At 53.8% G+C, this 15,729-nt stretch overlaps 7 protein-coding genes across 7 annotated transcripts; 3 read left to right on the top strand and 4 right to left on the bottom strand.

Moving 5' to 3' along the window:
• Positions 1–560: 560 nt before the first annotated feature.
• BZA70DRAFT_44968 (HSF-type DNA-binding-domain-containing protein) lies at positions 561–2,601 on the bottom strand. The gene is made up of 3 exons (XM_064915127.1): positions 2,344–2,601; positions 2,141–2,281; positions 561–2,064 (listed from the first exon to the last, which is right to left on the bottom strand). Exons 1-3 carry the CDS (start codon positions 2,413–2,415, stop codon positions 820–822), a joined length of 1,458 nt encoding a protein of 485 aa, XP_064771348.1. The 5' UTR covers positions 2,416–2,601; the 3' UTR covers positions 561–819.
• A 966-nt stretch (positions 2,602–3,567) lies between these two features.
• Positions 3,568–4,891, top strand: BZA70DRAFT_265604 (uncharacterized protein; the record flags this gene model as incomplete). Its single annotated transcript, XM_064910975.1, has 2 exons — positions 3,568–4,076; positions 4,135–4,891. 2 exons carry the CDS (start codon positions 3,568–3,570, stop codon positions 4,889–4,891), a joined length of 1,266 nt encoding a protein of 421 aa, XP_064771347.1.
• Positions 4,892–5,110: 219 nt separating this feature from the next.
• Positions 5,111–6,749, top strand: BZA70DRAFT_44658 (FEN-1 endonuclease Rad2). Its single transcript, XM_064915124.1, has 4 exons — positions 5,111–5,217; positions 5,335–5,420; positions 5,499–5,503; positions 5,563–6,749. The coding sequence occupies exons 1-4, from the start codon at positions 5,205–5,207 to the stop codon at positions 6,605–6,607; spliced, it is 1,149 nt and encodes a 382-aa protein (XP_064771346.1). The 5' UTR covers positions 5,111–5,204; the 3' UTR covers positions 6,608–6,749.
• Positions 6,750–8,689, bottom strand: BZA70DRAFT_44659 (uncharacterized protein). Its single transcript, XM_064915125.1, has one exon. It carries the CDS (start codon positions 8,239–8,241, stop codon positions 6,892–6,894), a length of 1,350 nt encoding a protein of 449 aa, XP_064771345.1. The 5' UTR covers positions 8,242–8,689; the 3' UTR covers positions 6,750–6,891.
• On the bottom strand, positions 8,655–9,389 carry BZA70DRAFT_273416 (uncharacterized protein). Its single transcript, XM_064911826.1, has 2 exons — positions 8,990–9,389; positions 8,655–8,899 (listed from the first exon to the last, which is right to left on the bottom strand). The coding sequence occupies exons 1-2, from the start codon at positions 9,188–9,190 to the stop codon at positions 8,744–8,746; spliced, it is 357 nt and encodes a 118-aa protein (XP_064771344.1). The 5' UTR covers positions 9,191–9,389; the 3' UTR covers positions 8,655–8,743.
• On the top strand, positions 9,390–10,658 carry BZA70DRAFT_273415 (uncharacterized protein; the record flags this gene model as incomplete). Its single annotated transcript, XM_064911825.1, has 1 exon — positions 9,390–10,658. A coding segment is annotated over exon 1 (992 nt), but the record flags the coding sequence as incomplete, so codon positions are not given.
• Positions 10,659–15,662, bottom strand: BZA70DRAFT_273413 (UDP-glucose:glycoprotein glucosyltransferase-domain-containing protein). Its single transcript, XM_064911824.1, has 4 exons — positions 15,396–15,662; positions 12,871–15,322; positions 11,398–12,809; positions 10,659–11,336 (listed from the first exon to the last, which is right to left on the bottom strand). Exons 1-4 carry the CDS (start codon positions 15,548–15,550, stop codon positions 10,676–10,678), a joined length of 4,680 nt encoding a protein of 1,559 aa, XP_064771342.1. The 5' UTR covers positions 15,551–15,662; the 3' UTR covers positions 10,659–10,675.
• Between the last annotated feature and the right edge of the window lie 67 nt (positions 15,663–15,729).

The raw sequence follows: 15,729 nt of genomic DNA, 5'->3' as shown, positions 1-15,729 counted from the left end.
TCCTCCGGTTATATTTCCCCATTAGGCAAAACAACACAACACAACAAAAAGAAATAAAACTCCAGCACGACCATTATGCAAGAAAAAACCACCCCCAGCAACGAAAACAAGAGAAAAAAAAGCACCGTGCTCATAAAACTTAACTCAACTCTTGCGCACCTCCCCGGCTGTGTCCCCGCCGTGGCGGGTCTGACGCAAGGCAAGGCAAGGCAAGGCAACGGAGACGAGACGGGGGTATAGCGAAATTGATGTCGAGTCGTTCGACACAGGCACCAGGGGAAACCGCTGAAAAATTCATTCATGATAAAAAAAGACAAATGGGTTTATTTAGCTGCATTATAGCTATAGCAAGAAGTGAATGACAAACTACAAACAGATGAGAAAAGACAATAGACAGTAATTAGATTAAGAAAACTTTTAGCTCGACCCAATTATATAGTAAATCAAGACTGCACAAACACTTGTGCTCTCAACAGAAAAGACATTAAAAGAGTTCTAATAAGAAACACACAAGAGAGTAAGAAGAAAGACAATAGAAACACTCCTTGTAAGATATAAACAATTACAGCCAAAATCCAACAGCTCAAGTGACTCGAATAGTATATAAACAAAATCTATAATCAAAGTCACTCTGCAGCTTCATCAATCAACAGTCGACGGCGACGTCTCGTCATAATCAAGCCACTCATCCGCCCACCTCTCTGCAGGCGACGACACCGACGACCGCGCCGAAGATTGCGAGGTCGTCGTCCCCGGCCCTGCCGGCTTTGTCCCGTGAAGCTTTGCATACAGCACATCAAGCTCCACGTACCGATCATGTCAGATCTCTTTCATCTCCTTCAGATGGATCAGGTGCTTCTCCAGAATCTCCAGCAGATTCTCCTTCGTGAACGGCTTCGCCAACACATCGTTCATTCCGTGCGAGTAGTACGTAATCACATCGTTGTTTGTCACGTTGCCCGTCATTGCAATTATCGGCGTCAGCGGGTCAAACTGCCGGATCAGCGACGACGCTGACACGCCGTCCAGGTTCGGCATCACGATATCCATCAGCACAATGTCGTACTTTGACATATTCATCTTGTTCACCGCCGCCAGCCCGTCAACCGCTATATCGGACTCGCACCCGAAAATCTGTAGAAACTTGCCCGACACGCGCCTGCTCGTCGCGTCATCCTCCACCAGCAGTACTTTTGGCGGAACCGCCCAGCTCTGCGTGTATGACGGCGCAGACGGCGACTTTGACGACCGTCCGTCGTAGTCCGTCAGCGGGCCACCTGCTTGAACAGACACCGCTGATACCGTATCAAGCTCCATCAGTCCACCACTGCCTTCTTCCATAGGGCTGTTGCCTGTAGTGCTGTTTGCGTCCGAATGCGCAATCGCGAGGTGCTCGCCCAGTTTCTTTGGCCGCGCTTCCTTGAGAAACTGCTGCTGCTGCATATACAGCTGCGAGCTTGTCGACGAGCACACCACCTGCACGCGCTTCGCCAGCTCGGTCAAGTAGTCGAGCGCCTGGTCTGGTCTTTGTGTCTGGGGAGGTGGTGGTGGTGTGTGCGGTAGACCGATGCCCTGAAAGTCCTCGGGTCGGCCCATCATCGAGGCGGCTGTGTGTGTAAAGTCGACGTCGGCCGAGTTGACGAAGCCGGCGGCCACTGCAGACGGAGTCTGTGGCTGTTGTTGTTGTGACTGTTGTTGCTGTGACTGTTGCTGTTGCTGCTGTTGCTGCTGCTGCTGCTGCTGTTGTGACTGTTGTTGAGCGGTTTGTAGTTGGGTGATTATCGAGCGCATAAGCTCGTCGCGGGCTTCGTTCGAGCGCTGCATTGTGATCATACTGTTGAGTGTGTTTTCGTAGTGTGTCGTCAGTGTTTCAATGTGTTTTGTCAGCCGGGCCTGGCTTGCCTTGAGATTCTCAATCTCGGCCTCTAGCTTCGCGACCTGCTCCGACGCCGTGCTGTCTTCGTTGTGGTGATGGACGCGGCGCGGGGCGGGGGCCTTGCGCTTGATGTTGTCGAGCTGCGTCTTGTTGTGAAGTTGAAAGTCGGGGTGTTTGAATTCCCAGGCCTGGTAGGAGAAAGAAAGTCAGCATTGCGGTATATAGTAAAGTCAAAAAAGATATCAAGAAGAGGTGACAACGTACACCTTCGCCGTAGGGACAGGCACCGTCCTCGTCCGTGCTCCGGACTTTGTGGAAGTCGTACTTGTTCAGTTGACGGACGAAGCTGGCAAAGTTTGAGTGCTTGAAGTGGCGCGGGAGAATTGATTTTGTGAATTCGTTTGTCTGGGATCAAGAGTGGTTAGGATTGAGAGAGATTGTGATTGATAGATTGATAGTGACGGTACCTCAACAACGACAAATGAGTCACCGGCGTCGCTCCACCGGACGATGTCCCGGTAGGAGGGATCCTCCAGCATTTTGAAGAGCTTTTTGACCTGGGGAGGAGGACTAGTTAGCGGGAGAAAAGAGAGCAAGAGAGCGGAAGTAGGACGGAGGGAGACAGACAAAGTCGGACGAGGAGCCGGAGGCGCCCCCCGCGGCGGACTGGGCGTAGTCGGCCATTCGGGAGGAGTACGGGGGTAATTGAGCGGTGTGGAAGGGGGAGAGAGGGCGGGAAGGAGGTGGCGGAGGGGAGGAAGAAAGGCAGAGAGAGAAGAGAAGAGAGGAGGGAGGAGGAGGAGGAATAAAGAACCCGCTCGACTCGGCGCCGAGGGACAAAGCTCAGCACGTCGTCGTCGAAGTCGAAGCTGTCGAAGCGGTTGGTTCTCGTCTCTGCGCAGGTCGAAAGGTTAAAGAGGTGAAAAGGGTGTCGTCGGGAGGCCCAGTCGAGCTCCGAGCTTCACGTCGGTTGAATCGCGATCATCTGATAAAAGAGAAAAGAGAGCAAAACGTAAATAAGCGCACGACGGTCTAGGCCCACCCCTTGCCCTTGTGCTACTTTGTGCTACGTACCGCCAAGCCAGCGAAACCTTGTTTCTGCAGCCGGATCTGATAACTCTGCTGTGTTTGCGCTGTTCTGCTGTTTACTGGCTTACTGTTCTGCTGTTTACTTTGGGGTTTACTGTATAACTAGTAGTATGTGCTTACTGTGTTATAGACTGTTCTTACTCTTCACTTTAAACTACTCTTACTCTCTTCTCCGTTCCGCACTCCCCGGTAAATCACCGCCGATATCGCTCTCTCTCGCTCTCTCCTGCTCCACTCTACCACCCACGCTCTTATACAAAGTAGCATCATCGTCCTCCTTAAGTACTATCAACCCAACAACTCAACACCCTAGTCATAGCTTACAGCACTCAACATAGCTTACAATTTAGTAATCACGTGACCCTCATCACACTAGTCACATGACCGCTCACAACCTTCTCATTCTTGGCTCTGCCTTCCTTCTTCGGCGCGCATTGTTTTGACATCCAACCTTTGATCCGCCTTTGCTGCAGCTAGCCGGATTGTCTCCATTATCTTCTATTGTGCTCCGCTTTCTTATCTCACGCCTTCTTTATCTCGAGATCATCTCTCTCATTCTCTTCTCTACACCCATGCCCTTCTCCTGATCTAGATCATCAACAATGTCGCCTCCCGGAACCCTCTACACCGACTACAACCAGACCGTCCTCGACCTGTTTGACTACGTCATCTACCCGGGGAACGGCACAGTCTCAAACGTCTCAAACTGCTATCTTTCTTTCGGCAGCTACCATCCTGAAATCTATGCCGACGGCACCGTCGAGAACAATGTCTCTTGTGATAGTCCCTACTACGGCATTGCCTCTCGAGGCGGCATCGGCATCGCCTTCGGCGCCCTCTCCATCCTCATGCTGCCCTTCTCCATGAACAACCTCCATCGACTGGGCAAAATGCACGTCAAGCGCGAGCACAAGCGCTTCCGTCTCATCAGTCGCAGATGGCAATGGTACTGGGTCTTTGTCATCCATGCCCTCTCTGCCGTCGCCGGCTTCCTCTCCATCGACATCGACCGCGACTACATCCAGGGAACGTCTCTCACCAGCTACGGCGCAGTCTTTACCTCGATATTTCCCTGCTGTCTCGGTGCCGTCTGGGAGATGACCCGTCATTGGTAAGAACTCCCACCACCCTTCTCACCTCTTGTGACAGATCACTGACTCTTAGCTTAGGGGCTCCTTTGAAGAGCGACAGTCATACGAGGATGATCCGTACGGATTCCGCGACGACAAACTGCGCACAAACTACTTCCTCCTCGCGCCGATCTTTGTCTACCTCTTTGGCTTCCTCTTCTTTCTCCTCACCGTCCTCCGCAACTGGACAAACGTGATCCGCGTCAACTCAGACTTCATCGTCGACTCTCGCTGGAAAGTCGGCATCTTCCTCGGCGTCGTCTGCTTCATCCTCATCATCACCCACGTCTTTGTCATCCGCCACTATTGGCACCCCAAGCGCCTGCCATGGCGTATCCCTCTCTGCTTCCTCGGCGTCGCCGTCATGCTCTCGTACTCGATCGCTCTCAGCTTCGACGGCTCTCTCTCGCCATTCAATCCCTCGTCGAGCGTCGTCGCCGTCTCGGTCTGGGGATACATCCCCGTTCTCTACCTCTTATTTGTCATGAACATCACCGCGAATTTCCAGAAAAACGACGACAAGGTCATTCTCGAGCAGCGCGCCGTGCGCGAACAAGAGCGCATGCGCGTCGCTCTCGAAACCGTCGTCGTCCACGACGATGATGATGCCGGCGAGCCTACGGTCCTAGACGAGGAGAAAACTCTTGACGGTAGCAGTCCGCTTGCGTACTCGGCAACATATGACTTTGACGGCAAACCCCGTCCGTCGCAGAAGCGGACATACACAAACGCGGAGATTAAAGCGTTTGCGAGAGCGAACGCGAAACGCAGCAATAATACTGATGAGCCCAGCTGAAGCGAAGCGAAATGGTGAAAAGCGAATATTTGCGATTACTGAAATTCTTGTATATACTCTGGTTATCTTTTTTCTAATTTTTAATGGGATGATGAATCTGTCGGCTGGATGAAGTGCATTCGTGAATAATAGAATAATGCGTCACAGAGATCAATTAAGCTCCACGCGCGTAAAGAGGTTTCGACACGTGACTTCAAAACGCGTCTTCTCATTTTGACTCCCCGCCCACCCCGGCACCTCATATCCCTTCAGTCTTTCTTTATACACCACCACCTTTATTACAGACGAGGGTAGACTCATATGACCGTTCAGGATGGGAATTAAAGGTACACGGTTCTTGCAAGATCCATCGCGTCCACAGTAATAGCTAACCTGATCTGGCTCCACCCTTCCTGCGCGCCCACGCGCGCGCGAAGAGGGCAATGCCTTTTTTTTATTTCCAGGATTATACCAGACGATTGCGGATAACGCGCCAAAAGCAATCAAGCAGAATGAGATTAAGAATTTTTTTGGTCGGAAGGTTGCGATTGTATGTGCCCTTTGATGTTTAGCTGGATGTAGATCGGTTAAAGTGATGATTGAGTATTGACTGTTTTTTTCTGTTTAGGATGCGTGAGTTGCTTCATCGTTTTGATAGTAAGGGATAGAGGAGGGTGCTAATATGGATACAGGTCAATGTCGCTATATCAGTTCCTGATAGCAGTACGCCAGCAAGACGGTCAGCAGCTCATGAACGACTCTGGCGAGACGACGTCGCATCTGATGGGCATGTTCTACCGCACGCTGAGGATAGTCGACAACGGGATCAAGCCCGTGTACGTGTTTGACGGGCACCCGCCGCGGATGAAGAGCGGCGAGCTCGCGAAGCGGTACGTGAGGCGCGAGGAGGCCGTCAAGCAGATGGAGGACGCGAAGGAGGCCGGCGACGCGGAGAAACTCGACAAGTTCTCGCGGCGGACGGTGAGGGTCACGAAGGAGCAGAACGAGGAGGCAAAGAAGTTGCTCAAGCTGATGGGTGTGCCCTACGTCGACGCGCCGTGCGAGGCAGAGGCGCAGTGCGCGGCGTTGGCGAAAGCGGGCAAGGTCTTTGCGGCCGCGTCCGAGGACATGGACACGCTCTGCTTCTCGGCGCCGATCTTGCTTCGCCATCTGACGTTCTCCGAGCAACGCAAGATGCCAATCACAGAGGTCGAGCTCGCGAAGGCGCTTGAGGGGCTCGAGCTGTCGATGCCGCAGTTTGTCGATCTCTGTATCCTTCTCGGCTGCGACTATCTCGAACCGATCAAGGGCGTCGGTCCCGCGACGGCAATCAAACTTATCAAGGAGCACAAGGATCTCAACGGGATAGTCGAGTTCATCAAGGCCCATCCGGAGAGCAGGTACAAGATCCCCGAGGAGTGGCCGTTCGAGGACGCGCGCGAGCTGTTTCTCAACCCGGAGGTGCAGGATCCCGAGGGCGTCGATCTCAAATGGGAAGAGCCCGACGTCCCGGGCCTGGTCGACTATCTCGTCAAGCAGAAGGGGTTTAGCGAAGAGCGGGTTCTCGCTGGCGCGGCCCGGCTGAAGAAAAATTTAAAGACGGCGCAGCAGGGTCGTCTGGATGGATTCTTTAAAGTCATTGGGACCACGTCCTCGACTACATCCGCAGGCAAGCGCAAGGCCGCCGACGCGAAGGCAGACAAGAGTAAAAAGGCAAAGGCTGGTAAGAAAAAGTAGTCTCTTCCCCTTTTCTACCTATACAGATCTTTCTATCCATTCTATACGTCTTTCTTGGGGGTACTTTGAAAAATCAGTAATCATCAATTCATTCCAGAATTACAATTAAATCCGCCATACATCATGAGAACCGCAACTATGAAACAAAAAAATATGCACGATGAAGAATAAACTCTTTCGAAACCACCTATACAAAACAATGACATACGATGACATGACATGAGTACATTCGTGGATATGATGACAATGGTACTTTCCCCTTCTTCCTCTCTTTATTATAGCTTTCACTCGTCGTCGTCATGCAAATGCCGTAAGCGCAACTCATCCACCTCCCTCTGTAACCTTGCCAGGTCAGCAAGCAAATCAGGCCCGTCATCGGTGCTGGCTGCCGGTGCCGCCGGCGGAGGCGGCGCAGCAGCATGAGGAGGCGGCGGTGGCCGAGCTCCGTGCTGCTGCTGTTGCTGCTGCTGAGGCTGGATCGAGCCTTGCGAGGCGTGACCCGCACGTCTTCTGGACGGGGGAGGCGGGGGCGGAGCATGTCGTGAGGGGATAGATCGGTGGGGTTTGGCGTCGGCGGACTGTACAGCCGCTTGAGGATCTGAGGGAGACGGGGCCTTAGCGGGTGGTAACGGAGGTGCGGATTCCGGGGACGGGAAGGAAGGAGGTGATGTCATTGACGGCGACGGCGCAGCGGGGAAAAGCGGTTGGAATTGAAACGCGGCTTCGAATTCGTCGGCTGAGAGCGGCGATAGGGGTGCGGTGGTGGATGCTGGCGCAGCAGCTGTCGTTGGCGGGACGATTGTGGGAGCTGGCTTTGACGCACTTGGCTCCGTAGGTGATCTTTGTGGCTCGGAAGACGGCTGCGGCTGCTGCTGCGCAGAAGGCTGTTGTCCTTTTCGGGGAGGGGGCGGTGGGGGTGGAGGCGCCGGCCTTCTAGAGTGATGATCCGATGCTGGGGCTACCGGTTGCTGCTGCGGAGACGTGGGCTCGGGTTCAGCCTCGGTTTGTGGTTGCTGAGGAACAAAGAGGTAATGCTGGGATCTAATGGTGTGAATCTTCGGGGCCTGCGAGATTTCGTCTTCAGTCAAGACCGCAGGAGCAGGAACAGGAACAGGAGCCGGTTCGCTCACGATAGCCGGCGCCACTGGCTCAGGAGCATAGACTTCAGGAGCAGGAATCTCAGGCGACAATACCTGAGGTTCAGGAGCAGGTATAATCGCAGGCGGTTCTGGAGATGGGATCATGACGATTGGAAGTCGTGGTTTTGGCGCCTCGATCTTTGGAGCCGAGTAAATTGTCTTGACGTCGTTGTCGATAACCTCTGGGCCTTCGTCGTCATCTGAAGATGACTCGTTCCCGTCCACGTCTGCGACCACATTGTTCACTGCCATGTCTCCCATCACCATATCGTCGTCATCATCGTCATCGTAGTACTCTCGCGGCGGCTCGATCTCGACTACCTCGTCGTTGAATTTAACCGACGGACTCTTAGACGACAGCTCCGAGGACCTGCGCGCCATCGTCTGATTCCCGAGCAACATCTGCGTAAACGCCTCCACCGCGCTCACCGCATCCGTCGAGCTTGCAATCGCCGCAGCAGGCGACGGTGTCGCGAGTGCTGATTTCAGCGGCATTGGCTGCGGAGCTTTCGCGGGGGACGGGTTGGCTGGCGGAGCAGCAGGGGCAGGGGCAGGTGCAGGTGCAGCGGCTGGAGCGGCGGGGGCGGAGTTGGACGCGGCTGATTCGGATGAAAGCCGCGACTCAAATGATCTGCGAGCACCACTGCCTGCGTCCTCTCGTCGGAACGGGTTCGCGATCGCGGCCGACGTGGGCGAAAGTGCTAATGGTGATCCGGAAGACGGTGACACAGCGGTCGCAATCTCTGGAACCTGCTGGGGCGAAGCTGAACCGAATCGCGGGACCGGGATCGGGAGGGTCGGCGAGGGTGTGGAATATGCGGGAGCTGGTGTGATTGTAGCTGATGGAGAGAGTCTTGTTTGCGGGGTTGGAGGGGTGGGTATAGTAGCAGGTTTTGCGGGGGCTCGATCCAGAAGTTTAGGTACCGGGGCTGTAGTTTATTGATTAGAACTAAATCAACGAGATAGATTGTGAAGCAGAAGCACAATAGAAATAAATTCACGACAAAAAAGTGGAAAAGAGAGGCATACCTTGCTGGAACGCAAGCGCACGAGACGGTTCTTTGCCGGTCAGGACGTGGCCTATCAGCCGTACGAAAGCGTAGAACTCGCCCTTTTCGAGCGTAGTCAGCGGACTTTCAAAGACATCAAAGATCTACCAAAGAACCAGTCAGTACAACAGCAACGATACAGTAAAAAATCAGTCTAGATCCCGACACAGAGGAGATCAGACAGCGCATGATACCTTCCACTTGTCCTGCTCGCTGACACCGAAGCGATCGGCAAACACAAGCATATCGTCGAGTGTGAGCGTGAGATGGCCATGCGGAACAAGCTCGGCAAACCACCGCGGGTAGACGCGGTACTCTTCAGGCGACAGCGCTGCGGAGACGAGGTATATGCGGCGAGTGTCCCCGTCGTCGTCGTCGGCGGCGTAGGCAGCCATCGCGGAGTTATTCAGCAAGGATGGCGGAACAGGGATTGGAGATGCAGATCTGACTGCTTCAACCCAAAGATAAGTACTGCGCAGATCCTCCTCCGTTCAACACAGAGCCCAAAAAAAGAACGAAGCCAAAAAGAAAGAACAAGGGAAGACGAGCAAGAAAGCGAGTGGAGATCCGAGTCGCAGTTGCCGTTCGTCGGTGTCTCGGTTGTCTCGGAGACGACGGAGCCAAATCTCGCCGTGTTTTACCCGGCTTTTGGAGAAAGAAGATCTCGGAGACTGTTTGAATTAAGAAGATTTTGGAGCTCAGACGCGGTTTTTGATACTGCGATTCTTCTGCTATTCGATAACAGACGAAGAAAAAAGACCAAGCAGATGAATTTCTTACGAGCGTCGCCGGCGCGTTTGGCTATGAGGCCAGCGTCGTCGCTGCTGCGGTTGCCGACCGTCGCAATCAGTTGGCAATTGCCTCTTCTCAACAGCTTCTCGACAACCACATGCACCCTCCTACAATCGACTGCCCCGAGTCCGTTCAATTCGACAGGTCTCTCGAGCCCGATGAAAAGCTCGGTACTACACACTAGTCGCTCGCAGCCGCTCTCGTTGCCGGCGCGACCAAAGACATCTGGACTGCCGGTCATGGGATTGGCACGATACTATGCGAGCGGTCCCACCCCGACCGGCATGTTCCCGTTCAAAGACCTGTTCAAAGTCCTGCTTTCAATGATCCCGCTCCCGATCAGAGTCGGCCTCGGTATCTTTTCCGTGGCCGGGTTCGTGTTGATCGCAATGTACCCCACGATCCTGCTCTACCTCCCGCTCCTGCTAGTGCCCTACCTGATCTACCGGCGTCGGCAGAACATCCTCCGCGACCGCGCCTTCAGACGCGCGTGGGACGATCTCGTGGGCGAGACCGCCGCCGACACGACAGCTTCGCGGGTGAGTGCCTACACTTCTGAGCAGTTAGTTGCGATGGTGAACGACCGACTGCACGTCGCGCTGCGCGAGAACGCCGAGTACCTGCGCACCGAACTAGGGCTGTTGAATCCGAAGCAGCTCGAGCTCGGCGCGTGCGAAAACATCGACCGCGAGGTTGAAGATGTGCAGGGCCAGGTCGCGATCACGACCGTGCTGGATTTCGGGCTTGTTAGTCAGGAGAGTATGCAGCGGGTCGCGGACGTGCAGGCCGTGATCAAGTCGGCGATGTATGAAAAGGTGTGGGAGGAGAGGCCGTCGGAGACTACGTCGATGAAGGTCACGGTTACGTCAAACTCGGGCAAGGCGTGGGAGATTTTTGGCGTGACGCATGAGGATGATGCGCAGCATTCCAAGGTTATCGATATCAAACCGAAGAGCGTTCGCGATGAATGATTGTAGTTTACGTTCGGTGGTTCAATAATCTGGCGTCTTAAGAAATTGATGTGCTGTATATACTATATATGAATAAATTCTGAAACTACACTATTTTAATTGCATAATGCGCAGCTCTTATAGCTCGTCATGCTCCACCTCCGTCTCCGGCACCTCCGTCTCCGGCTGCTTTTCCACCTCCCCGCCAACAACAGCGCTTCCACTCTTAACCCTCTTCGCAAACGCCGCAATCTCATTATCATACACCGTCCACTCCGGCACCTGTCTCCGCGCCCGATCCAGCTTGGGCTCCTTCGTCATCGGGTTATTACACAAATCGATCGTCTTCGCCGTCGCAAGACTCTCGTCCGAGCACCACGTCTCGCACCACAGCCAGTCCTGCGGCAACGAGTAGATCGGGATACTGTTTTGCATGTTATTCGGCAGGTCCTGGTCGAGGTTCGAAAGACTGCCCGGATCGGCTGAGAGCGTGTGGTACTGCTGACGCAGTCTGTCGCCGGCAGCGAGTTTTCGGAACCGAGTCAGGTCGATGACGTACAGCGCGCTGATGTGGTACGGCTTGTCGCGGAGGAAGTTCTTCCAGTACCCTTGCTTCCAGAATCGGAAGCCTTCCATCTCCGTGCGCGAGTCGCACATCGGAGTGTAGCCGTAGGGTGCGCCGTGGAGATCAAGATCGACGAGTTCCTTCAGATCCGTTCGCACAATCTGGTCTGCGTCCACGAAGATCACTTTCTCGAGATCAAGCGGGAACATCACATCCAAAAACAGAATTTTGTAGCTAGAAATAAAGTCAGCATGAACATTTTAAAACACGAGGGAAAAAATCAGCATTTGCCCACCCCCAGATAATTCTCTGCTTCTCCTTCTGCGCCCGCAGCCAATGCGGCCATTTATAGGTAATCAGCTCGTACTCAAACTTATACTCCTCCGCCATAAACGGCAAAAACTCCTTGAACGAAGGCGACAAGAAATCCTCAATCAGCCAAAACTTGACTGTCTCGTTCGTATGCCTCATGACGCTCACAAACATAATGTTCAAAAACCGCTCGTACAAGTGTCCGCTCGCGACCGAGAAGATATTGATCGCCGCCTGCGAGGGTGGTTTAAGACTCTTGATATCGCTCGACTTGGATAGGATGGAGCCGAACGCCTTGCGCATTTGACCTTGCACTTGGCCCATCAGACCGCCCTCGTTGTCTTCAAGATCGCCATACACTGAGGCTTCCTCCTGTCCTTCGTTTCGGGACACCCGCGGATAGAGACGCACGCCCGAGAACGAGGTCACGTAAACACTGTCGTCGCCTTCTCCCTCTCCATTCTGAGGAGACGACGCCAGCGCACCAACACTGTCAAGCTTGAAGATCTTTTGCGAAATACCAGGCTTGATCCCCAGCTTCCAAACACCAGGCTCGGACTTGAACTGCAGATACCCGAGGTTCGCCATCACGATCGTATCCTCAAGCTGCTGCTCCGCCTCCGTTCCGAGCGTGAGTTGCAATCCGGCAGGAGTCGCAGCGCCGCTGCCGCGCGCGGCAGACTCGCGCACGTGTCCTTGCACCAGGATCTTCTTGAGAATGTACTCGGCCTCGAGTTTGGGCTCGGATACCGACGCAAGAATGATATTGTCGAGATCGTACTTCGACACGGACGGCGTCACCACCCACGCTCCGGGAACATCCATCCCGAGCGTCAATAGCGTATCAGATGGAATTCCCTTGAACACAGTCTCAGGCTCGACAATCGCCCCGGTCTCACTATCAAACTCAGGAGCGGCTGCGATGGCGTTCCGGTAGAACCGCTTGACCGGCATCTCGGAAATCATTAGCATGGGGTTCATAAACACCCGCACGGCGACTCCCTCGAGTTCACCGAGCACTTTCAAGATCGGCACGTATTTCTGCGCAAACTCGCTCGCGGGGTTCACGATTGCGTCGATCTTCACCGCCGCAGAGCCGTAATCATGACCAAAATCAAACGCAGAGAGCTCGTGCGCAAACTCGCCCACGCGCGAGTTGCGGCGCACGACGCCGTAGAATGCACCGCCAGGCGTGTCGACGCGGTCGCTGAGCGCGACGGCGGAAGTAAGCTGGGCTGTGAAATCAAAGGAGTCGTAGTCTCCGGTGCCGAGGTCGTACACGCCGAATTTGGTCGCCGCGGATACCGTCGGCGCGAGTCGAGCGGAGAGCTCGTATTTGAGCAGACTGTCAAAGTCGTAGGCGTCGAGATGCTCAGCGGCCGACAACCGGATGACCTGAATTACACTCGTGTCAGTAAAAAAACAAAACAAGCCATGTCTAATCGCGAGTACTTACTCTGCTGTTGAGTGCAACCAAGCCCTCTCCAGACGCCAGTCCCAATGCCTTCACAATAGGCGCCATCGAATTCCAGTACCTGAATGCACCAGCGTTATCAGGCACCGACCATCCTTCAAGCTTGATATTTCCCTGCTGCTTATATGTCTCCTCAATATGTGGAAGCTTGGCAAAGTCCTCCGTCGCCTCATCCTGGATCGAGTCAAGGATTTCCTGCGGATCAAGTCTCGAGAGCACGTCCAGGCCCCACATGTAGTGAATCAACGTCGATAGCGAGGGCGAGTTTTTCTCGAGACCCGGGTTGTGGAGAAACTTGACTTTAAAGTTGAACAATGGTTTCGAGACGATGAACTTCAAGACCCCTCTAAACAGCTTGATACCAGCCTGCGAATCAAAATCGGCGACGACAAGAAGCGTGAGATCCATGTTCTTATTCATCTCCGTCTGCTCGCTGACTTTGTAGGTGACCGACGGGAGCTGCGAAAGGTCGCTTCCAAACGACTGGTAGAGCGGGACGTAGGCCAGAAGCTCGACGCTAGCCGGGTCTTCGGGAAAGATGAGCTTGCTTCGTCTGGCGGATGAGACCTTGAGCAGCAGGTCCTGAATGTTTGTGCTATCGTCGATCGCCTTTGACTTCACCAATGTCTGGATCAGGCCAATGTCGCTATCCAGTTTGAACGCAATCGACTGGATCCACGAAGAATCCACTCTAGCGATCGCAAAGCCGTTTCCGAAAGCAATCGGGTCGTCGGTCTTTACATCGAGACGCTTAGCCCAGGCCGCGGCTTTGTCAACGGCGTCTCCGCTGGCCGTGTTTTTCTTGCTTCTCTTTGACGCAACTGGAGGTCTCGATCCGCCGGCGAGAATGTTATCAAAGAACTGCAGCGCAAATTCTACATTCTGACTCGCGACGTGGTAAAAGTACGCGGCCGCATCGATTTGATCGTCGGTTTCGGTTAGAGGCACGATTCCAAATCGCACAGCGAGTCCCCGCGAAATGAATGATTTCAGATTTCTTGTAACCAAAAATATCTCTTCTTCGGAGGTCAAATCGACCGGGACGACGATCGTGTGGATATTCTTCCGGATCTGGTGGAATTGACCGGGATAGTGCGGCTCCAAGATGCGAGAGATTGAGGGACTGAACTTTGCGTAAGCCTTATCCTTCTCGAGATCGTTGAGCCAGACAATGACTCCTCCGCCTTCTATATCATCGCGGTAGTCGAATCGGGGATCGGACTGCCGTTCCTTCATGTTCAAGATCGTAGGCGAGCAGATCATCTTTGACGCAACCTCATTCGATAAACCGAGGTAGTTGAGGTCATCGACAAACTCGTACTCGCGCTCGATAATCTTCAAGATCTCAAAAATATCGTCGGAAACCTGCGAGTCGATGCGCGCGCCGTTCGCGAAAAGCGCATTGTCGCCGTGCGTGAAGCGGGTGCGTCCAACCATCGTCTGCAAGTTATCGTAAATCTCCGAGCGGATGTCGGCCAGGTTGTCGACACTGGCTGCTGCAATAGACGATGCGAGCTTGGGGAAATCCTCAACGATCTTGAGAAGTACATCGAGGGGATCTTTACCCTCGCGAGCAGATTGCAGGATGTATCCTGCAGTCTGGAGACCGATGTCTTCTACCTCGTAGCTCTTCAATGGGCTGATGTCTTTGGTCTCAGATACTAAGAACAGGTTCCCGGTGTCTTCTTCCTGCTGCTGCTGCTCAATAGCAGCGTCTGATTTCTTATCTCCATCTACAGTCTTGTCGCGATCATCAATGACGATATAATCAGTCCTCTTGAGCGCCAATTCCACGCCGTATCCTGCCAACCCCTTGGGCCGCAAAGGGAACGACGCAGTGGTCTCTGGGTCGGACGGTTTATATCGGATTATATAGCGTAGTTTTCCCTTCTCAGCTTCTGCCGAAAGCAAACTGTGGAAAGCCAAAAACTTCGGATCGGTGACGTCGGCGTACAAAACTGCGGTAGGCACAGAACTTTCGGGTTCGTCTGGAATTTGACGATCGAATGGTAGGGTCTTGGGATCCACTATCGTCGAGGGAGTCTGCAAGGCAAAGATCTCGCCTGGATCACAGCCGACTGAGTTATCGTACCAAAACCAAGATCCACGATCGCAGCCCTTTTTAGCCAATTGGTCAGCGTATTGGGGGTACACAGAGGAGTTGTAGAATTGATAGTAGGCCTGGATCAATGGCGCCGAATGGCGGAGCGCGAGCTTGAGGTTTGCAAAGTCGACTTGGCGACCAGTGCCTGATTCGGGGAGGAGTTTCTCGGAGACCGCGTACGCGAAGGCCTCGTCGTAGATGTCCTTGTGCGAGATAGTGCATTTTGCGGTTGGATCTTCTTCACAGGCTTCGAGCTTTTGGTTGGAGTACTCGACGAGATGGGTGAGGAGAGGGAAGTATGCCTCTGGGGCTTCGGTAGCAAGAGTTTCCCTATGCACCGACAATTAGGATCAGCAAGACAATTCGGCCAAAAATAATCAGATAAAAAGGGTGGTATGCTTACACCACCTCCAGAAGATAAGGTGAGCTCTCGGTCCACGGGATATTGAGAGAAATATCCACGCTCGGGGCAGCCGAGGCGACAGAGGAGACAGCGTTGCTGCCGAGGAGCAGAACAACCGCAGTCCCCAGCCGACGAACACGAATCCCAAACAGCATTCGGCTCTTTTCAAATATCAAAGGTGCTCAGCGCTCAGGGTGCAAGAGCAAGCAGAACGATGACAATCTAGATCGAAGGGGACAAAAGAGGAGAAGTTCCTCGGATGGGTTGGCGTAGATCAGATGGATTGCTGGCCTTTGGAAGGTTTCGAAGCGCAGGATTGAGGCCGGGTAAAGCG

The sequence above is a fragment of the Myxozyma melibiosi genome (assembly GCF_037950935.1).
Source record: "Myxozyma melibiosi strain Phaff 52-87 chromosome Unknown BZA70scaffold_1, whole genome shotgun sequence".
NCBI classification, from domain to species: Eukaryota; Fungi; Ascomycota; class Lipomycetes; order Lipomycetales; family Lipomycetaceae; genus Myxozyma; species Myxozyma melibiosi.
Note: the sequence above shows the minus strand (reverse complement) of the source record. Positions and strands in the feature narration are given on the sequence as shown.